Source organism: Sinohyriopsis cumingii, chromosome 16 (genome assembly GCF_028554795.1).
Source record: "Sinohyriopsis cumingii isolate HCF-2022 chromosome 16, ASM2855479v2, whole genome shotgun sequence".
NCBI lineage: Eukaryota > Metazoa > Mollusca > Bivalvia > Unionida > Unionidae > Sinohyriopsis > Sinohyriopsis cumingii.
Window position 1 is genome coordinate 7,007,183 of NC_142976.1, and position 24,537 is coordinate 7,031,719.

At 33.9% G+C, this 24,537-nt stretch overlaps 1 protein-coding gene across 1 annotated transcript in view; it reads right to left on the reverse strand.

Annotated features, from left to right (window-relative positions):
• Window positions 1-24,537, reverse strand: part of LOC149779889 (valine--tRNA ligase-like) — an 86,784-nt gene that overhangs the window by 46,880 nt on the left and 15,367 nt on the right. Inside the window, exons 8-13 of the mRNA XM_089936572.1 lie at window positions 23,078-23,186; window positions 19,838-20,017; window positions 13,000-13,228; window positions 4,703-4,784; window positions 3,697-3,773; window positions 1,450-1,522 (exon numbers count right to left, since the gene is read on the reverse strand). Of these exons, the coding sequence (XP_089792698.1) occupies window positions 1,450-1,522; window positions 3,697-3,773; window positions 4,703-4,784; window positions 13,000-13,228; window positions 19,838-20,017; window positions 23,078-23,186 (750 nt within the window). The remainder of the gene's footprint in view (window positions 1-1,449; window positions 1,523-3,696; window positions 3,774-4,702; window positions 4,785-12,999; window positions 13,229-19,837; window positions 20,018-23,077; window positions 23,187-24,537) is intronic.

Here is a 24,537-nt window from a genome sequence, read left to right on the forward strand (position 1 = left end):
CTAATAAAGTAGGCATATTTTACTAGTCGACTGATTGCATCTAATAACACTGCCATGCCAAGCAAACATGTTAGTGGCTTTCATTTTTTGATATTTATTAAACTGTGAGAATTTTTTATCAACCACAGCATTGTCTGATGCTTGGTTGTGTATGCAATTAAAGAAGAAATACATGTTGGCTATTGTTTGAGCAATGATTGTATACAGAATTAATTGAAGACAATGACAAGGACGACTTACGGACTTTACTCATGGATCAATAATAAATAGCATTTCCTAAAATGTTTATTTTGGCATAACACTTCAAGAACCTGGTAATATTGTTAAATTTCAGAAGCTACACCACGATCGTATTATATTAAAATTCATAAGCGAACTCTTCCCCAGAATGATAATAAACGTTTTACACACTATTTCTCATACCTAAAAAAAAGAAGAATTTTTTTTCCCCGTATGAGAAAAATACACATGTATTTTAAATTTCTGGAAGCACGCTACAATCATATTAAATTTGAATTCATACGCGATCTCTTCCCCATAATGATAATATATTTTTTATACACTGTTTCATGTACTTTGGAAAAAAATGTTTTTTATGTGCGAACAAATATAAGGTATTTCGGGAGCCATGCTGTGACCGCGTTATATCCAAATTCAAGTTATAGCGAGGCGCATTATAGCAGGGTTGCACTATATCTGTAAGCACAGACTGGTTCTACAATGCTTTCAGCCGACTTATTGAGCCATTTACTAGATGCACTCTACTGTTAACATGGCAGTGCATACAAGGAGAGCAAAATGCCTCTCCCAATATTTTCTCCAAAAATTCAGGAAAATCTCAGGCCATCTTCAAAAAGGCTAGTTAGTGCATGACAGTTTTAAATGAAATTCAAACAAGCACTATACAACTGCTAACTTTGAAATTAATGTTTACAGTTATCATGTTTCTTTCAACATGAGATTTAACATTAAAAATTATTCATATTATTTAAAACAGTCCCTGTGCATACTCATAATTTATACTGAACTATGAAATATTCAATGACATGAAAATAATCTTTCACTTAATTAAAGATTATGTGAAAGGTACAATATGTGTATTACATAACTATATAATTTTACATTTTTATATACTGTTCAACATGGATGTTCAATCTGTCCAAATATTCTCATTCTAGGGAGTATTACAGTGTTGACAATGTTATCCACAAGATATTCTTAGACGTACCCAAAAAATTAATCTTTAATAAATTTTAAAGTGTATGAGTTCTATTTACAATACAGTATAAAACTTCAAGTGTGTGGAAATCATAATGGGTATTGGATTGAGGGAGTGTGGTTATGTTATTAATATTTGAAATCCCATTAGTGCCATATCAAAATTTGTTCTTCATGCCAACTTGGAAGAAAAATATACATGCAGTTTTGTGTATGTCTTGAACATCAAACCTGTGCTGTATTCCTGGCAAAGTACACTGGAATCTGATGACCCCACCATAGCTGGCGAGATATACACCAGTCTCTACAAAATGAAAAAAATAAGTCATCAGAAGAATGGTTAATTCCCCCCAACAGACCATAGGTAATACCAATGCAAAATTAACATAATTTGCAATTTTATGTTCAGTGACCTTGACCTTTAAGCTATTTATCACAGACTCAATAGTCAACCACCCTTCATCAAAAGTGATATAAATATGAAGTTTACGAAAACTTGGTGAGGGAAACTTTACTAGTGTTGATTTATCATGTGGAACCAAATAATATAAATTTTAGCTCATGTGATCTTGTCCTTTGACCTCTGGGCTAAAAAATAAAAAGGTATATACCTCTGACCAAGTGCTGGCTACTTATGCACTATAAGTTAAAGAAACCTGATTTATGCAGAAAGGAAAATCACACGTTCAGTTCCAGTGACCTTGACCTAGGACCAGGCAGTACTAAACTTGATAGGTTCTGCTTTTACCCATGGGAGAGCTATATATCAAGCTCAAGAAAATAAGACCACAGCAAGCTAAAGCTATGCTGCGGAAAATGAGAGCTGTCATCTAGGACTGGAAACACAAATATTCTCTGAACATTTTATTCTGGGCTTGACTGGCTATTGTGTCCTAAGAAATGCCAATCAAGTCACATGGTATGAATGGTGGATAGGGTACAATACTGATGGATAGGTAGGTAGGTAGGTAGGTAGGTGGGTAGATAGGTGGGTGGGTAGGTAGGTAGATAAGTAGGTAATTAGATACATGATAGATGTTGTTGTTGTTATAGGGTTTAACGCCATGTTTCAGCACAAGATAGGCTATACATGGTGACCAGTATTAATGGTGGAGGAAGAACCTGGGAAAACCCCGGAAAGAACCACCGACCCACGAGAAGCTACCGGCAAGCTTTCTCACATATCCACATTTGCTGAGCCTGAGACTCGAACCCACGCAGACAGAGGTGAGATGGCAGTGATCTGTGACAGACAGCGCTTTAGACCACTTGGATGGATGGATGGATGGATGGATTAGATAGATAGATAGATAGACAGATAGATAGATAGATGTACCAAACAAAGATTGGTCAGTTGACCAAATGAGCTTCTTTAAATAAAGTCATCATTCTTTTTATTATTATCATTATTAAACACTAGGTTACTCGAGGAAAAAGGATAACTTTACTTAGGATATGATTTATATTCATTGTTGAGTCACTTTAACAAGTATATATGTAATGAGAATGGAAAATACTGAAAATTTTCAGTGAAAAAACATGAGGGACTGTTTCACTGCATTTCTTAAAATGATAATAATTCTTGGGTACAATTATTTCAGTGGATAAAACATTTTTACTAGATTTATTTTCGCATTCCTAATCTGAGACCACTAAATCACCAAATTTCTTAACTGCTAAAATAATCTGCTATACAGAACGTTTATATACAAGAAAATGTATTTTTATTTGAAGTAGCATAATATACAATAATTTTGAGACTTAAGCATGTTGCACATTGTTTCATGTCTCAATAACAATAACAGAATGATTTGTCCAAATGTTTCCTTCTCATCTAAGGAATGCAAGCTTGATCCTTTTCCATACTATGATATTAACCTGTCTTGATCTTGCCTTGACCTCCAACTTGTAATGCTGCTGCATTATGGGATTGTCATTTAAATGTGCACAATAAGATTGTGTTTCAAAACCCCTGAATGTAAAATTTGAATTTAAAATAAAATTAAAATTATAATATAATTTAAAAATATATTATAATATAAAAGTGTGTGTGTGTGTGTGTGTGTGTGTGTGTGTGTGTGTGTGCATGTGTGATTTGGATTTTTAACATAGCTTTGACAATTTTTCAGTCATATCGCTTGGATATTTGCAGTGTGGCAGTTTATAATGATGTCTAGCAATGGGGCATCATGCACCAGACATGTAGCATGATATCCCACCCAGTCACATTATGCTGACACCAGGCCATCCAGTCCTAACACTAACCTCTTAATGCTGAGCACCAAGCGAAGAAGCTGTAAGTATCATTTGTATAAGTCTTTGGTATGACTCAGCCGTGTTTGAACCCGTGACCTAGAGCATCCAAGGCAGATGCTCTAACCGCTAGGCCACTAGAGCAGTCTATTATAATATAAATGTATTATATGTTGGTATTATTTATATTGTAATACTTACTGAATATAAAAATGGAATACTCACTTTATATTTTTGAGCCACTCAAACCAGATTTTGGCATACCATTCGGGATCTAAGATTAATTCTCCACTTTCAACAGCCTATTACAAACAGAAAGGATTAAATGTTAATTCTCTGCTCTCAACAACCTATTATAAACAGAATGGATTAAAGGTTAATTCTCCACTCTCAGCAATGTATTACAAACAGAATGGATTAAATGTTAATTCTCCCCTCTCAACAACCTGCAGTATTACATACATAATAGATTATGGGTTAATTCTCCCTCTCAGCAACCTACTACAAACAGAATGGATAAAAAGTCATTATAACCCTCTCACAGCCATTAAAAACAGAAGAGAACACATTATGAAAAATGTCACTTGTATTATTATGTGTCATTTTGCCAGGTGATAGATGAAAATGACATTCAATTTCTATACAAAAATTATAATGAAAAATTGAGCAAACATGAACATAACAGATTCCTGTGCTGTATATATGTATCCTTGTAGACACCTTAAAATTAAACACTTTTATTTTACATCTATGTTTATATTAAATCAAGTAAAATAAGTAAAGCTCCTCTAAAAAAATGTAGTCAATAAATAAGGTTCCTGTGACCTATTAACATCTTTTACAATACACAATGAACCCTCTATTAAGCAATCACCTGTCTTACACTGTCACATTTTGAAATCTCCCACAATGAATTTAAACAAAAAATGAACTTCTCATGAATGTCATCCTCTCTTTTAACGAACCATTATCTACTTCTCACAGGTGGTAATGAACAAAGATGTGACCCTCTAGAACTCTGTAACTCAAAATCCCCAAACCATTTTAGACTCACCCTCCCCATAATCAGATCAAACAAGTGAGGTTCTACTAAACATACTTTAAATTACACATTATTATTATTATCATTATTATTATTATAGATGAACACATACATAGATACATATATACAGTTCACTCATTATGTACATGTGAATACACAAACACTGGTTACAAGTAAATCCATATTTACCTGTAAAGCTTTTTGAGCCATCTCTGTGCAATCAACGTACCACTGTTCTTTCAATCTTGGCTCTACTACATCTTTTGAACGGCTGAAATGGTCAAAATATAAATTTTCCACAAATATAATTTAACAATCAGTGCTGTAAATTAAAAATATACATGAACAAATAGAGATAAATTAATTAAAATAATATTTCTTCAATTAAATATTCTAGCACTCTTTGAATGAAAGAAAGACTGAAAAAATAGTCAAGTAATTGTCAGAGTTTGATCAAGTGACTGTGCTAGTTTGACAAGCATCAATTTGTATGAAACTGATGGATCAATGGTTATACCTATCTTGATAGTCAATGTTATGTATATCCTTAATATTTTGTTCATGGGCGAGAGTAATGCCTACATGATTTTTGTCACGATTCTATGAAGTAAACAGTCAAGATGTTTACCTGAATTTGAGTTCAAGACATTGTTTTTTTCCCTACTAAATTGTATTGGGTCTTAGGTCAAGTGAAATTAGCATATACATGTATACGATTTGGTAAACAATTATTCAGTCTGTGAAATCATTTTTAGCTGTGTTCAAATATAATTTGAAAGCAATCATTTATTTAAATTATTCATTGGAATTACAAAATGCTCTTTGACTTTGTAGACTCATTCAAAGACATTCTGGATTATATCATTGTGATACATCAAGACATTCACAACTACCAGGATTCATTCAGAACATTCTATACTTTAGGACTTGTGAAAGAACATTTAGGATTATCTGCAATTTAACTTGAATTTTCAATTTGCATTTTAGGAATGTGAATTATTTATTCATTTATTAAAATTGCTAGTTTTGTTCTTTTTGTTACAAAGTTTAAGACCTAGAGTCAACAGTCAAGTAATGACAAATTGAAAATAATTCAATTTTGGATAATGACCAAAATATAGCAAGTATTAGAGAAATCTACTAATAAGTGAGAACAGTAGCTGACACAAGATTGCATCACAGATTGCATCCAAGTCAAAAAGAGCAATAACTCATACATCAAGAGCCTGTCTATACACGAATGCCAACCTGTAACATTTGATGAAGACCAAATTGTTTCAATTTCTTGAGAAGTCAAAGCTGGTAATTGCTTTTTAACATATTTTCTTCATCATAAAGGTTCTGCATCATGAATCACTGCAAACACAGCTTGCATTCTGAAGAATAGTTAACAAGACATTTTGTATTGGAATTTGAGCAAATAGCAGCAGCAGCTGAATGGGGTCAGATAAACAGTCCTCGCTATCTGCTTATTACTCATCATGACCAATAAACAGATGTATACATGTACCTGTAGAGTCAATAGTACCTCAATAACACTGCTCCCAAATAGAAACAACTATGATAAAAGTGAATGAAGCATAAAATTTATATCACAGTGACCTTTTTTTGGAATGATGTCAAACACAAAGTAAGGACACACAGATACATAGTCCTACAATAAGACTGAGAAAATGACCTTATCAGGTAACTCAATTCAAGTCATAGATGCATTAAATGCAGGCTACAGTGATCAACTTTGATGATCTAGTTTATAAAAAACTCATAAACAAAGCTATATGAGTGTATATTTAAAGATGAATGACACAAGGACCATATGAACAAAGCAAAAGAACTGCAGCTTGAGGTCAGTTGTAGGTCATAGTGACCTGCCCCCAGCAGAACAGGTTAGTTTCACCAAGCTAGATTCACACACTAAACTACAAGGCCTGATAAGTGAGAGTGCCTGGATCACACAAAAATGGTTTTGTGTTCTCTGAAAGCTATCAAAAGGCTGGCCTTAAAGAAACATAATAATATAGCAAAGATAAAATCTTAACTTTTCACATTAAACTGTAATGAAAATAAGTAAAAATTGTAAAATATTAACATGGAAGGGCCAAAAAGCTTTAATCCATCAAACACTGCTGGACTAACTGTGATCACAAGATTGTGTGCGTGAATCCATCCAACACTGCTGGACAGATTGTGATCACAAGATTGTGTGTTTAGTTCATCAAACACTGCTGGACTGATTGTGATCACAAGACTGTGTGTGAATCCATCAAACATGGCTGGACTAACTGTGATCACAAGAGTATGTGTTTTAATCCATCAAACACTGCTGGACTGATTATAATCACAAGACTGTGTTTTAATACAATTCCAACATCACTGCTGCTTGAGTGCTTAGATCCAGTATTGCCTTCACTAACTGATGTTATTAATACCTCTCTCTCATCCTGGGAATTCCCATCATTTTTCAAAAACTGACATTGTTAAGCCTCTGCTGAAGAAACCAACAATAGACCATAACGATTTAAAGAACTACCGCCCACTTTCTAATCTCCCATTCATATAAAAAATCTTAGAAAAGGTTGTTCTATCCCAGTTTGTATCTCATCTAAATTCAAAAGGTACTTTTTTAGCAATGTACAATCTGCATATCGCCCTTGCCACAGTACTGAAACTACTCTTCTAAAAGTAGTTAATGACATTCTCTCTGCGTTGGATAGCGGAAAGATTACAGTCCTCACCCGCCTTGATTTGTCTGCAGCATTTGACACAATAGACCATGATCTATAACTTCGCCATCTCCAGCATGTATTTGGCATTCATGATACAGCCTTACTGTGGTTCAAGTCCTACTTGGTCAACAGGACACAAATTATGTCTGCAAATGGAATAAACTCCAGCCCAGTTAATCTATATTGTGGTGTTCCACAGGGGTCTGTTCTTGGACCTGTTCTCTTCATTATATACACTCAGCCGCTCTCAAGTCTCATTGATCATCATGCAGTGTCTCACCAATTGTATGCTGATAACACCCAACTATACAAATCTAGCCACCCAACTGAAGTTGATGCTACCAAGATGTAGAGAGGTGCATTTCTGATGTGAAATCATGGATGACATGTAACAAACTGCAGATGAATGATGATAAAACTGAGGCCATTCTGATCACAACACAAAGACTTTCTCATTCACATCCTTTAATCAAGCAATAAATATCAGCAACACCAACATTAAATTCACACAATCAGTATGAAACCTAGGTGTTACTCTGGACAGTACTCTCACATTGCACCAACATGTCATGAACATATGCAAGGCTGCATATCTTGAGCTGAGATGCATCAGCTCCATTCACAAATATCTTTCAGTTGATGCCACTTAAACACGTGTGTGTTCATTAGTACTTTCAAGACTGGATTACTGTAACTCAATTATGTCTAGTTCATCTCAATATCTACTCCAGAAACTTCAAAATGTTCAAAACACAGCTGCTCGGATCATACTTAGAGTACCACGATCAGAGCACACGTCCCCACTGCTCTGTAATCGACACTAGCTATCCATTCGATCCAGAATCAAACACAAAATTTGTTCTCTGTGCTATGTTTCACTGATGGATTCTAGTTGAACATACCTATCCGACCTCACCCATGTTTACACACCAGCAAGATACTTACGCTCCACTTCTGACAATCATATACTCATCATTCCCACTATGAAAACAAAGTCATATGGACAGCGTTCTTTTGCATACCAGGGCCCAGCAACGTGGAATGAATTGCCCACTGACACAAAGACAGAGTGATCCCATTCAAGAGTGCTCTTAAAACTCACTTATTTTGACTGCAAGAACAAACTTAAAGACCTAATAATGTTTCCTACCTTAAATATTTTTAGCATGTTTTTCATGTTTTCTAATTTCATTGTGTTTGTTTTTGTAATTATATCATTATATATGTTTTTATGTTATAGGTGTTTCTAAATATTAGGCGCTATACAAAGTCCTCATTATTATTATTATTATTATTATCATTATTATTATTAATCCATCCAACACTGCTGGACTGATTGTGATCACAAGATTGTGTGTTTTAATCCATCCAACACTGCTAGACTTGTCAATCTAAAGCTGCAAGTCAAATCCGATTGAAATTTAACAAATGTTTGTGAAGTTGTGATGTGGAAACCAAAGTTAGGAGGACAGTCCACCAAGGGGTATAACTTCTGTCACTTAATTTGTGAAATGCTAAAATTTAAAACTCATGGTAAAGTTATGCTGCAAAACCCAAAGTAAGAGGGAGGGAATAACATATGTAAATTATGGCATGGAAGTTGACATTTAAATTAATTTAAGGTTTTATCAACATAAAGTTGTATGTAAACTATTTGGAAAATCTAACAAACCATGGTAAAATTTAGCTCCTGAAACAAAGTTATAAGGATAGACTATCTACAGATATAAATCCTGTAAATAATGTCATCCTATTAATTAAACTCATTCAAGGATTTTTAATTAAACTCATTCAAGGATTTTTAATTAAACTCATTCAAGGATTTTTAATTAAACTCATTCAAGGATTTATCAATGTTAATTTTCATGTCAACTGTTTGGCTGAAAACAATTTTTTAAAAAGTGAAACCACATAAAATTGAAGATCATGCAATAAGGGCTTTAACTTCTACTAATGATGACAGAGAAGGCTGAAAATCAGTCACTTTCAAGGTTTCATCAACATAAGACGTCATACCTAACTTTGGTCAATATCCAATAATTCAAAGTGAAGTTATTTTTTAAAGAATATAGCACTGATTAATGGACAGACAGTGGGATAGATAAATGATCATGATTCTGCCAACTTTGTGAAGTGTTTGAGTGTCAGTCAACAAAATCTCCCCTTTCCCTCTTGTAGCATGTCACGTGCTTAGGCTCTCATAAAGAATAAAAAGAGAAAAGTGAAGATAACAAGTTTTGAAAAAATTTATTTCCCTAAAAAAACAAGGTCAAAATGAGAAAAGGAAATTATAGTTTTAAGAATCAAATACAAAAATAATCCAAGAATTGAAAATTAGAAGTCCTAGTTATAAAATGTTTTTCTAATGAATTTGAGTTCGAGTATGGACAAACATCCAAAATGGAAGGCGATGATGTATACTATAATCAGCATAGTACTGAAGTGTCAAAAGATCTTTGTTGAACCACAGAAAATAATATTCCAGTTTTGAATTCCAAATAAAATTTCAATAAATGTCTTTGTTCAAGAAATCTGTATGAGCACTTAAATATTCCCAAGGAAAAGAATTAATCTTTAGAATCCAAATAATTTGAAGAAAAATTTAAACTTAATTCCAACTGGTCACAACAGAAAAAACACCTTGACATCTAAGTGTTTAAAAGCCCAACTGAAATTGTTTCTCAAAACATCACTATCAAATCTGGCTACTGCCCGGATAAGGGTCATTCCCTCCAGTAAAACCAGAATTTCTAAATAATTGCTACATGTTTAAAGTCACATACTCCCAGTACAGCCTAAATTCCACTCTATAAATACCACACGAAGAATGAATTAAAAAAATTAAATAAAAGAAGTTGTTTACTTCAACTCTGATTCTGAGTCAAGGTCAGGAACTAGGTCAGATTTTATACAAAAAAAAGTTCTAATATTAGGTTTTCAAAAAACTGAAATGAATTTCTGGAAAATATCAAATCCAGTAAATAAAATTACCATACATACTTGCATATAAGTCAAATAATTTAGGAAAATATAAGGATCTAAATTAGGCAGAAACAAGAAGAAAACAGAAAATAAATAAATTACTTTTCAAAGAAGTTTATACCATTGCTTTTTAATAATCATGCACGCCAAATTCGATAAGTATACATGCAATTTTAAAAAAAATAAGTTTGCCTAAATAAATGCATTTAGAAGTTACCTCGTGCATCTTAAGATGTCTCAGAGTTGTATGTTGGCTCATATGTGAGTCATGCACTTTTTAGTGTTTATACCTGTTCAGTTTGGGGTCGGCTTATACATGAACGGGCTTATATGTGAGTGTATACAGTACATCACAATAGCATGTAATGAAAAAGGAAATAAAACTAACAAACAAACAATTAAGTTAAATCAAATATAAATTAAATCAAATGTACATGACATGCACCAGTGGCAGTAATGCAGTTAAACTTGATGCCAGATTGGTAGCATTTGCATAAATTTACAAAGTCTTCATGCCAAGACAATGTATGTACTAAAGGACAGGCAATTGGTGACTGAAAGCAAAATCAAAAGAAAGCACACAATGCGTGAAACACACAGGGTCATACCATAATCTCACTTGTCTTTACACTCACATGAGATGAAAATAAAATTCAATAGTAATCATTATATCCACATTTCTTGACATACTTGACAATGAAATAGTGGCTTCATCAGTGGTGTTTTAACTGAATACAGCAAATGATATAGATGACATGTGTCTTTTGAAAATGCCACCAAGCTTTCTACTCTGAGAAGAATGAAAAGACTCATATCAGGGCAAACACTCCAAACCAACAGTAATGTCAGCCAAAGTTTCAAACGAATACAGCATATAAATATTAACAATCATCATTACAGTCAATAACTTACAAGATGCTCTCAAAGTATGGTGCAAGGAAAACAGTATGATCATAAATACAGAAAAAACAAAAGACCTACTAGTTACAACACAACAAAAACGAGTAAGGTTAGATAGCGACAAACTCCACGTTCTATTTGACAACGTGAGCCTTAATATGACCTCTCAAGATAGAATTCTTGGTGTATTCAAAAATAACAATCTTACTTGGGCTATTCACATAAAACATAATTCAAAAAAGGTTAATCCTTATCTTTGGCTACTGAGGAAAATCAAAACATACATTCCTCTTCAGTATAGGGTCATCTTTTATTAAAGTTATATTCAGCCATATCTGGACTACTGTAATGTAATTTGGGGTAATACCTCTAATTCAAACATAACAAAACTTTTAAGACTCTAAAAGAAGACTTGCCATTTAATACTAGATCAATGTAAAGACAATTTTCTGGATGCAATGAATAATATAAAGTTTTTCACAATATATGAAAGAATATTTTTAGAAAGGCCAAACTGATGTACAAAGTATCCAGAAAAGCCATTCCTATCTAAGCCAAATCTGTCACCAAAGAGATGCTGATGGTACTCCAAATTTAAGGTCTGTGAGAAGTAAAAATTACATTATACCAAGGCCAAAGAAGGAATTGTTTAAACAAAAGTTTTCAATATACTGGTCCACTGGTATGGAACAACATTCCCAGTGACATAAGGCAGGCTCCTAGCATTTCTTCTTTTAATAATCAATGTCTTAAATGGATGAAATCTTTAGAAAATTGAACAATTCGAGTACAAAAAATACTGCCTGCTTTTCTGTAATTTTGCATCATTTTCATAGTTGAATTTTTCAATGCAGTATGACATATTATGCTTTATATATGTTTATGTTCTCCAAGATGACTGCGTATGTGTTCCAGGCTTGATACTTTGAATTTTAAAATTTCTTAATTATTTATTGTCAAGCCAGACTCTTCACATCATGTTGTATATACTGTATATATTGTACATAACAGATAGAAGGCCTTAAGGTAGATTGGTTCTATAACTAATTGAGTTACCTTCTAGATTAGTTCTGTAACTAATCAAGTTACCTTCTCTAAATAAAGTCTTTATTATTATTATTAGTAGTAGTAGTAGTAGTAGTAACACAGCCATCATTAACTGTTGACACAGCTATCTTTACTGTTGACACAGCCATCATTACTGTTGACACAGCCATCATTAAATGTTGACACAGATATCATTACTGTTTGACACAGCCATCATCACTGACGACACAACCATCATTATGGCTGACAAAGCCATCATTACTGTTGTAACTTGAATCTGTTATCTTTTGCCATTCACAGGCAAGACAAAAATACTCCTATGAAGTCATCACTTCAACAAAGGAATGCTGGCCTCCTCAGAGATGTGGCCTTGTGCAAGAGGAATAAAATGGTAAAAATTAATATTTTGATACAGGATGAAGTGACCTCTATGGGGTATATTGGTAGTGGGTGAAGTAGTCTCTAATTGGGGATGTTAGTATATAACAGGGTAGTGTCTCAGTAGGGGTATTTTGGTACAGAGTGAAGTAGTTTCTCATTTGAGGAAGTTAGATATAGGGTGAGCTAGTCTCTAATTGGGACAAATTGGTACAGGATGTGGTAGTCACTAATTGAAGGTAATTTGGTACAGGGTGAGGTAGTCTCTCATAAGGGGTAGGAATGGTGATTACTTAATGAGTGGCCTCTTAAAAGTGAACCATGTAACAAAGTATTTCTTCCATAAGACCTGGGGACCAAGGGATTACTCCAAAAAAATTGTCCAAATATAAGGAAAGTGTTGTATATTTATATCCTGAAAACAAACTATTGTAAAAAAATAATCAGACATACCTGCAGACTGGCAGCACCATTTCATGGCTTTCACTTCCCCTGAATAGTCCAATTTCTTTCAAATTCTGAACCAGTCTAGTTCTGACTTCAAACCTCTTTTGACCTTTGAACTTATCACATACATTAATCATGTGACCACTGTCATCCAGAATGTCTATAAATGGTAGATTGTGTCTGATGGCTATGTCATAGTCATTTTGGTCATGAGCTGGAGTTATCTTAACTGCACCTGTACAATACAAAAACAAAACCTGTATTGCAGACAGCTACTGCAACTCTGATCTAATATAGAGAAATCATTACAAAAGGGAGGTAAATCTTGGCTAAGTTATAGAGGACAACAGCATAAACACTGTGGCTGCAATAATGAAGTAACTGAGCCATTTTCTTCTGTTATAATAAGTTTTCCATCCTGTATTCCAACAAGAGGCCTAAATGCATCTGTTAAAGATCAACTAGACAGTCACATGACATGTCACCTTGTGTAGGCAAATTCACCCACATACTGAAACTGAAAAGAAAAATCTTGGAACACAGCTGCTATTCTGTTTATTAGTGTTCATATCATTTATTTTCTTTCCTTGAAAAAATATACAGGATCACTTCCTAGTCATAAAAGATCAAGTCATTTATACAACCAGAATTGTCCTCTGGGTCTCTCCCTGCCCCTAATGGTGTAGGCTTTGAATCAGAGCTCAGAAATTGTTAACAGTCACTCCTTAAAGCACACATTTACTTGTCATTAAAAGGGGGGGGGGACTAATCTGTGCAGTCAGCATGGATTTCTATGTCTTTCCTTACCTCCCTAGAGGCATAACTAGAAAACCAGATGTCTGTGAGTTTGATTCATTCCATCTGATCATTAGCATGCACTAATCATGCTGAGATTTTCATGATACAATCTTACACAACAAGCCTGATCAAAATTTTACAGACCCTAGTGTTCACAGATGCAGCCAATCAAAATCAAAATCTTACAGACACTAGTGTTCACAGATGCAACCAATCAAAATCAAAATCTTACAGATGCAGCCAATCAGTGCACTATAAGGTAACTCATACATAGGAATGTCATTCATAATGGAACTTATCTATGGTCTAAAAACATGTTTAAATACCAAATCTGATCAAAACCTGGTAAGAAACATGGCTTCTAGAGTGTTCTCTAGCTCAGTCACATCGATGCAAGATCAATTTATTGATATGCATGGATACTGCTCTTAATCAAAGTCAAAATGAGATCTTGATGATTAAAATCTGATCAGAAATATGGCTTCTAGTGTGATCACATGCTCAGCCAATTAGATGAAAATTATTACCTTATTAGCATCACACATAATCAAACTCCTTTAAGATCTACAACAAAATTTGATCAGAATTATGGACTTCAGAAGCTCTGCCAATCAGATGCAAGACAACTTCATTATTAGGTATGGAAGTCACTAAAAACTGAACATATGAGATCTTGATGATGTAAGTTTACATCCCAAATCTAGTCAAAATCTGATCAGAACTATGGGGCACAGTGTTCATAAACACAACCAATTATGGAGCAGACAGGAAGGTCACGCTCTGGTGATACAGGATTTTTGTGAGATCTAAACTTGACCATGGATCAACTGTATATGGATCAGCTCACATCATCTGTATATGCTTGATATAAAGATCAAAACTTGACCATGGCTCAATATATGGATCAGGTTACTGTAGATTCTTGATAGAATGATCAAAACTTGACCAAGGCTCAATATATGGATCAGGTTACTGTAGATGCTTGATAGAATGATCAAAACTTGACCATGGCTCAATATATGGATCAGGTTACTGTATTTGCTTGATAGAAAGATCAAAACTTGACCATGGCTCAATATATGGATCAGGTTACTGTAGATGCTTGACAGAATGATCAAAATTTGACCATGGCTCAATATATGGATCAGGTTACTGTATTTGCTTGATAGAAAGATCTAAATTTGAACATGGCTCAATATGTGGATCAGGTTACTGTAGTTGCTTGAAAGAATGATCAAAACTTGCCCATGGCTCAATATATGGATCAGGTTACTGTATTTGCTTGATAGAATGATCAAAACTTGAACATGGCTCAATATATGGATCAGGTTACTGTATTTGCTTGATAGAATGATCAAAACTTGAACATGGCTCAATATATGGATCAGGTTACTGTAGTTGCTTGATAGAATGATCAAAACTTGCCCATGGCTCAATATATGGATCAGGTTACTGTAGATGCTTAATGTGCCACACAGTCAAGGACTCTGACTTGTCTAGCAGCATTCAGAGCTTCCTCTTAAAAAAACTCTTCACTGAGGCCAATGAACTCTTCACTGTGGCCAACGAACCATTCATTGAGGCCAATTAGCCATCACTCTAATGAATGAAAATGGTTCTTCAGTACACTATCAAACTATCCTCTAACCTGTCTAATCCATGATGTGGTTGTTAGGCCTAAATACCAAATCTTTAATGCTCAGAAATCAAATTTAGTTCCACAATTTGATGTATAAATTTGTCCTCACCTAGAAGCTGCAAAAAATGAATGTTGCAAAATCACAAAACAGTAATCAACACGTTGGTTTGCCAATTTAAACAAATACTCTTATTTTTACAGCAAATTCAATGAAATGTGAGCTTCCCATCATGGCCATATATCCCTGTATACTGATGATTCGAAAATGGATATAGGTCTGTGCTGTAGTTACAACAACCCATGGCAGACCTGCCAACCATAACAAGACCTTCTCATTAAGGCAGTTCATACTTTTCCATATGTTAGACAAATATTCAAAAAGGTGTAACAAAATGTATTGATACTTTCAAGTTGGAAAACTTGAATTTAAAAGTTCAGAAGTGTGACTGGACACCAGTGAAGCGAAAGCAAACAATATGCTCAACAAAAGTTTAAAAAATATCCTTAGACCTTAATTAGCTCCAGTTCAGTTTCACAAACTGCAGTACCACACCCCATGGAGCTCAATGGTTTCTTGCCATCTCTCTCAATTTTACATAATAACAGCAATAGGCAATCATCTCTCATGCCGTGAGACATACTCAAATCAACACATGATGTCCCTTAAATGTAACCTGTTGGCCTTAGTGGTTTAATCCCAAGAATCTGAATACTCCTTTTTATGCTTCTGTACTATTTAAACTTTTTAAGAAGCTTATTGTCCAAATCATCTTGAACATGTATCATTTGTTGGATGCCACTTTTAGACAATTATGTATGGAACAGCTTTTTCATACATATTTTTCATGAAAATATGCGCAGTTTTACACATCTGTGGTACTTCTGTAACGTTAGTCTAGTTCCCTTACCAAGCTCTACTGAATCTAATATGAAACTCAGATTTGAATCAAACACTGACATTGCAGTACTGTAACAATTGTATTTCCATAATTATTTTGCTATTATTCTGCAAGTCCATAATTTAAGCATCATTTCCGTAACACTTACAGTCAAATCATACCAGTTGGCAGGCCCTCCATGGTATCCGCTTGAGTGGTTTACCAGCCCAAGCCTTCATTTTTACCACAAAATTGAGAGCCATACTAAAATCTATGTACTGCACTGAAATATCTCCAAAAAAAATGCCTTCATCTTGTTGGGATTCCTTATTCACACTGAAAACCTTTAATGGGACTAACTACTAAAATCCCAAATCTTACAACGATGTTATTTACTTATTTTCTGGAAATTGCATTCTGTACCACTAAATTCCTAGTCACATTGGTATTAATGGTAATGAAGGACAGATCAAGCAGCCAATGCTACCTATTTCCAAATGGAAGATACCATATATTGACTTTAGATGTTATAATATTATATAAATCACCATGTTCTATGTGTGTTGAATGAAAATTAAACATGCTTCATAACATCAAACCAATCATGGAAGAGTGGCATCCATCATATAGAATAAACCACAGAGACGAGGTTGTATTGCACACATCAGATAAAGAACAAGCATAATGACTCATGCATGCTTGTAGATTAATGCATTTGAATAGGAAAATATGAACAAGTTACTTCTGAGCATAACTGCATGACCTTTGGGAGTAAAGTACTTGTCCAAAAACACAAATTTTCCATACAGTGCAGTAACCTTTTTATGATATGCCTGTTTCATTTTCCAACCTAAGGCTTAATAATAAAGGAATACACTACAAGAAACAAAGTAACTGAATTTATGCTGTATTGAAAAAAAACATACACAACTGTATATTCATCAATACACAGTAACAATATTAATGCACACATAGAACCACAACGTTTGAACTTTGCCATGAAATTGACAATAGTTTTTAAAAAATTCTCATTTTGGTCTACATAAACTTCAAATTTATAGTTATATTCTGAATGAATGTGCATTGAAAAAACTTTTGCGACTATCTGGAATGGATGGATTTTGTTTTTCTGCTGACCCAACTCACTTCTGCTTTTCTGCTTATGAGGGACTTAATTTATTTTGGGTCGAAATTACAGCATAATTTTGATGTGTATCATGTTTTCCATGAAATGGGTGATGTCATTTAGATTTGCAGAACTAAGAAAGAACATTTTGAGGAAATTCAAGATGAATAAATATAAGTATATTTATTACCATTCTTATTACCAGCTAAAGAAGACATATGTTTATGCCTTGTCACTTGCATGTTTGCTGTTGGAGGGACGCCAGCTATGACCTGTATCACAGAGGGTATGTCTTCTATCACTAGCTTAACATTGTATCCAGAAAGTTAAATGGGGAAAATTGCAAAGCAGCTGTTGTGTGACAGTCCATTTGGCCAGCAGAAATAATATTTTTTCATTATCTTGACTTATTGGCTCTAATGCTCTTAGTTTCCTACCAAAACCTTCAGTTGCATTTTTTTCTTGAATTCAGTGTTTTGACTGACTAGTAAAATGGTACGTATCTGATAGATATGCAATAGCCCTTGACCACAATGTGCTTTTCTAAGCTATATTTATAGACCCTAGAGAGCACTGGTCATAGTCTGATCCATTTAATTGCGAATATTTCTCCAAAATAACTGTTTAAATGATCACAATGGTATTGTGAATTACTTGTTTGAAACTTTCACCTGCGACTCAGTTAACTCATCCACATCATTAACTTTATCATCATTGCTTTCAAATGGATGAAAACAGCTTGTTTAGTTCCTCCACAAACAAATCTAATAAACCAAAAGTTAAAGCGTGTACTAAATGAGCACAGATTGTTTGTTTACAAAGTATTTACTAATACACTGTACTATTTTTAGACACACATGTGATGCAGTATGAAAAAATATGGAAAAGTACTGCACAAAATTATGACAATGTAAAATGACAATGTAAAATTAACAGAGAAAAAAAGTAACATAATAATTTCAGATGGGTGAACCTCAACCAGTGTGCATACATTGACTGTGGAACTCATTCTTGTGGAGTGTATCAACTTTTTTAAAGTTTTTTTTAAAAATAAAGTTCATTCAATTAAAAAAATTATGCTGACGTATGAAAATTATATATTTGCATGCTCTCAAAAAGTCCAAGATTTTCTCTGGTGAAAATCTTGGACTTTTTGAGAGCATGCAAATATATCATTTTGACCCTGTGTTTGAAAGATTTTATACTTTTTACCTTTAGCATTTTTACGTATTGTACAGATTTGAAACAACTCTACTTTTATCTTCTTTGCAGTACTTCATGTTTAAGTTTCTTTGGAAGGTTTTATCTTCTGGAATGTTTGTGTGCAAACTGTTCATACTTACAGTCATAGAACTTTACTGTTAATCTGCATCAATAGCCAACATTGTGCTGAAGTGTCATACATACATACATACATACATACATACATACATACATACACATGAAAAGACATACAGACATATACACATACATGCATACATACAAAGGAGTTGATGGATCACCTCATGAACTCATCTTTGGTCTTGCTGATACAAGCCTACATACCAACACCGATCAAATCAGAAATCTGGCCTCCAGAGCATTCACAAGTTCAGCCAATCAGATGCAAGATCACCTCATTAATATGTGTGGATTTTGCTCATAATCAAAATTTCATGATCTTGATGGCAAAACCTAATCAAAATCTAATTAAAAAAAATGACTTCTTAAGTGCTCACAAGCTCAAAAAAATGTAATATCACTGCGTTAATGTGTGGATGATCTATGCAATTGAAAGTCATCTGAGATCTTCAAGATGTGAGCTTACATTCCATGTTTGATCAGAAATATGATCTTTAGAGTGATCACAAGCTCAACCAATCGGATGCTAGATCAACCTTACTAATAAGATTGTCATTCATTATCAAACTCATACAAAAGCTTGATGATTTAAGCTCACATACCAAACTGATCAGAAATATAGCCTCTATACTGTTCACAAGCTCAGTCCAACAGATGCAAGATCAACTCACTGATATGAATGAATGTTGCTCATAATGGAAATATTTTGAGGTCTTGATGTTATAAGCTTACATACTAAATCACATTAAAATCTGATTAGAAATGTAATGCCAGTGTTCACAAATTCAACCATTTTAATGGTAAACAATGTCAACAACTCTCATCCAAGATCTTGATATTGCAAGCTTTCATACAAAGTTTGAACAAAATCTAATCATAAATTAAATTTCTATAGCGTTCAAAAGAAAAGTATTCATGGACTACAAATCAAATGGCAGACAATGGATGATGGACATATGGCTATACCATAAACTCAGTTGGCCTTTGACCAGGTGACCTAAAAGCAAAATGTGTTGTTCCAAGTTTACATAGGGATGGGTTCGACAGAAAATAATAACCTACCTGATCCAAAAGTCATGTCTACTGCAGTATCACATATAACTGGCAACTCTCTGCCCTCAAAGGGATGTAACAGCATCTTGCCATGAAGTTGTTTATATCTGCTATCATCTGGATGGACAGCTACGGCTACGTCCCCAAGCATCGTCTCAGGTCGTGTTGTGTAAATGATAATCTCTTCTTCTGAAAATAGATGTGGACTTCATGAAACTACTGTGAATTAATTTCTGCTGGTATCATTTTTCGTGGTTTTTTCCAAACAATATGTTTTTTTCAGTTCTTAAATTTAGTGTTGGAGAAAGGGGTTCTTCTTTGTTATGTCATTAAATTTGAATTCTGTACCAATAATGAAATACATATAAACTGGTAAACTGTAACCTTCATATATATTTTGTTATTTAAAATATTGGAAACTTTATAACATATTTTAAAGTCCTCTTCAAAAATAACATATTCATATATATATATATATATATATATATATATATATATATATATATATATATATATATATATCAGATTTCTTGACAAGTGATCACATGTTCTACTTTCTAAAAATAGCATTAATCTTAATTGGGAAACTGGTCACATGACCCATACTGGAGTAATAGATTACTTAATGTTTTAGACTTGACATAAGGTGTGTATCGAGTATTGGTGAAACAATTAAGCAATATATTGATGCATCTATATTTTTTTGATACTGATACACATGATCTGAAATCTCTCATGCCCAGCAATTATGTATATTAAATCTGCATTGCCTGCTTAGATCTTTGTCTCTAACTGAGGGTAGGAGTTTGGGCCTATATGACTGGAATTCTACATACAGCTTTGATTCTGACTTTAGAATTTTCTAGAACAAAATTTGTTTACAGTTTGAAGGAAATTTCCATTAAGATGACAGCTATTTTTGGGAAAATAGTTACTGTGACAAAGATAAAGTGGGGATCTATATAAGATTGTTTACAAATTAGAAATTTAGAAAATGAACTTTTGATGCTCATCCTGGCCCTTTTATGGTGTCTTAGGTTTTATATTAGGGTTGTTTACATCAGAATTATTCATCCCTATCTTTAAGTTCAGTTATGTTCAGATTTAATTTGAGAGGAATCTTTTATTTAAAATAGTCATTGGAATTATAAAATGCTCATTGAGATTATTCAGACAAATAACTATTTTGGAATTATTATGAATTCATTCAAGGACCTTCTGATTTATATCATTGTAATACACCAAGATTGTTAGCACATCAAACTATTCCAGGTTGTTGGTACATCAGCACATTCAAGATTGTAATTCATGTGGAACACCACTGGAATTCATTCAAAACACTATACTTTTGGGCTTGTGGTAGAACCTTTAGGAATATTTGGGATTTAATACACAATACTGAAAGTTCTTTTTTAAATTTTCACTATTTATTCTAGGGAAATAAATTACTGGTTGAATTTTTAAAAAAATTGATGGCTTTCACTCTTTTCTGTTACTTAGTTTAAAACCATAAAGTCATAACACCTTGCCAGTTCCACACTAATTATATCATCCTGTCAGCTTGTTCAGTCACTGATAACATACATCAACATGTAAAGGAGATGTTTCAGACCTGGTCATCATGTGTTATATTTAAATAATTTACTGATCATTGAATAACCTATTTTATGCGTATCATGTCTACTTGGATTAAATTTAACAGCTATGCTTCCGGTGTATCTTTGATTGAAATATGTCACATTCAATTCTGATAGGTGGTTATGTTTTGTTCAAGTGCAGGGTAAAACAATAACCTTCAATCAGAGCAGCTTGTTCGCTGCATGACAAACCTAAAGAACTGCATCAAAACTTTATCCAAATAGGAACAAAGCAACAGATAAGCTTCTTGCAAAAGTGGCTATTAAATGATCTGTGAAGTGCTAAGTTGTTCATGGGAAACAAGTTTGAAAGATCTCCTTTTACAATGACATATGTACTCACTGACTGAATATACTGATGCAATAAAAAAATAATGAGCACAGGATTGGTGAGGAAGCTGATTTCAAACTGCATGAATTACATTCACCATGTTAATTTACAGAAGGCAAGTGGCTGTTGTCAATAATATCCTTTTTTACTGACAGAAATGAGTACCTGTGGTCATGGCAGTTGTCAATAATTTCCTTTTCCACTGGCAGAAATGAGTACCTGTGGTCATGGCAGTTGTCAATAATTTCCTTTTTCACTGACAGAAATGAGTACCTGTGGTCCTGGCAGTTGTTTTGCATATGCACTAAGTACAATATGACGGGACTGATTGTTAAGTCATCTCCACTCGCACACTTGGACTTGTTCTAAGTAAGATTTTCACTACACTCAGAAGTTGTACATTATTCGTCTGTTTTGAAAATAAAATCATAATGCCTTCCAAATGCAAGTGAAGAGATGAAATAAGATGTTTTTAAAGCATTCATGCAGCAGAGAGCAAAGAGAATGCTGACCAAAGTGAGCCCTGCATCTGATCAAAAGGAGCTGAGTGAAATGGCCTAAATAGTGAATTAAAACCACTGACAACTATTAGGTAGTCTGTTGAAGCAGGTATGACTCAATGTAAGGTTGTTTAAGTTTAGTAGGCAATCTGAAAGTGACTATCCTATGCCAACACAGTGAGGTGTCGCTAAATTCCAACTATTTGATAGGCAATACATACGAACCCCACACCCCAACTTAAATTTTAAAATATGTAAAAATGAGTTTAAAAGAGATAAAGCAAACTCATACTATGGAGACTCAAACAAATACAACTTACTGCAACCTAGATATTGAAAACTGAACAAAAAGCCATCTTAGGGATTGCCTATTATCTTAATATGTTTTCATGCAAGGTTGAATTCATGCACATAAATTTTATACATGTTGTGGTTGTAGGGTTTAACGCCATTTTTCAGCACACAATAGGCTATACATGGCAGCCAGTATTAATGGTGGAGGAAGAACCCGGGGAAAACCCCGGAAAGAACCACCAACCCACGAGAAGCTACTGGCAAGCTTTCTCACATACCCACACTGCATATTCCTGGCTCCAGCATGTTAGTGATTGGACATTACCATATATTTCTCAATTCAGCATGTTAATATATATATTCCTCGCTCTGGCTTGTTACTGCATAATGCAAGCACTGGCACTCTGCCATATAGACCAAGTACTAGACTGTTATTGTATATCCTAGCTCTGGAATATACTGCATATACCAAGAAATATAAAGTTACCTGTCCCTTTGACGCGATATGCAAATGAAGTCAAGGTGCCAAATTCTACAGGTGAGCTGTATCCTGGGACTTCAAGCTTACATCTACCTGGTATGGGAATTTTCTCTACCTGAAATAGATAAATAACGTTCAATGAGGTATGAAAGAAAAGGAGTTTTGTGAACAACACATATGCCCCTCCTATGAGTAACAGTTTTCTATTACTGTGGTCTTAAACTTTTGTAAAATTCAACAAACAATTTATTTTTCTAGACTACATAGTGAAAATTTACGAGGAACTAACAGTATTGTGAATTAAATCCAAAAAATTCCTAAATGTTATATCACAAGTCCAAAAGTCCAAAAGTATAGAGTGTTCCGAAGGATGAATTAGACGCCTGAATTTGATGTATCAAAAGTCTTGACTAGTTTGATGTACCAACAGTCTTGATATCACAGTGATATAATCCAGAATGTCTTTGAATGAATTCAAAATAATCCCAAAACAGTGTTAAACCAGTGAGTGAGCACTTTAGTAATTCCAATGAATGATTTAAAAAAGAATTCCTCTCCAGTTATACCTGAACACAGCTAGAAGTGATTCCACAAAAAACTGGTATTAAAATAGGAATTAATAATTTTGTTTAAAAGAACCTTAAATAAAAACCTAAGACCCAATAAGATGACCAAGTGTGTTGGTCATAAGTTAACTTTCAAACTGTATTTTAAAGTACAACCCACAATCATGGACTAAAGTTAGCTGTCTAAACATTTGTTTACAACGATCATTAGCTTAATCTACAACCTCCAATCATGGATAAAAGTTAAACATACAATATAGATATACATAACACTTCTATGCAGATAACTGAATTACTATACTGAAACAATTTTTCTTCTGTTAGATAGTGACCATGACCATAAATGTTTTTACCTCAAAACTGACAGACTTCATTCTTAAAACCAAGTGTAAGCCAGTCACACAGTCTGGACCAATCTGTGATACAGAACTTGTGTAATTTTGCAATAACAATATTTATTCTTTTCATTACCTTGACCTGATGTTTGAGCTTTTAAGCCTGAAAATCAATAGTTTCATCCATATCAAGTGAAAGCCATCCACAAAGTTTGGTAACTGCAGACAATGGTGAACTAAAGCTTTTTGAGTAGAAACAACTTTTCTTCATTCAGTTGCAGTGACCTTGACAGTAAAACGTTCGACCCCAAAATCAACTGAGTTCTTCCTTACTATATGTGCAAACCACCCACAAAATTTGGTAACTGTAGTTGGTGAAAGACACAAATTATTGTCTAGAAATTAAGCTGGTAACAGACTGATGGATAGACAACATCATAACAGGGTGGGCATACTGGATATCATATCAACACCATTTTCAATTAGGACCAATTAGATATGAAAGATAGTCTTTTAGTGAAAACCCAATGTTGAAATGAGTATCAATCCAGAATGAGCAGCATTA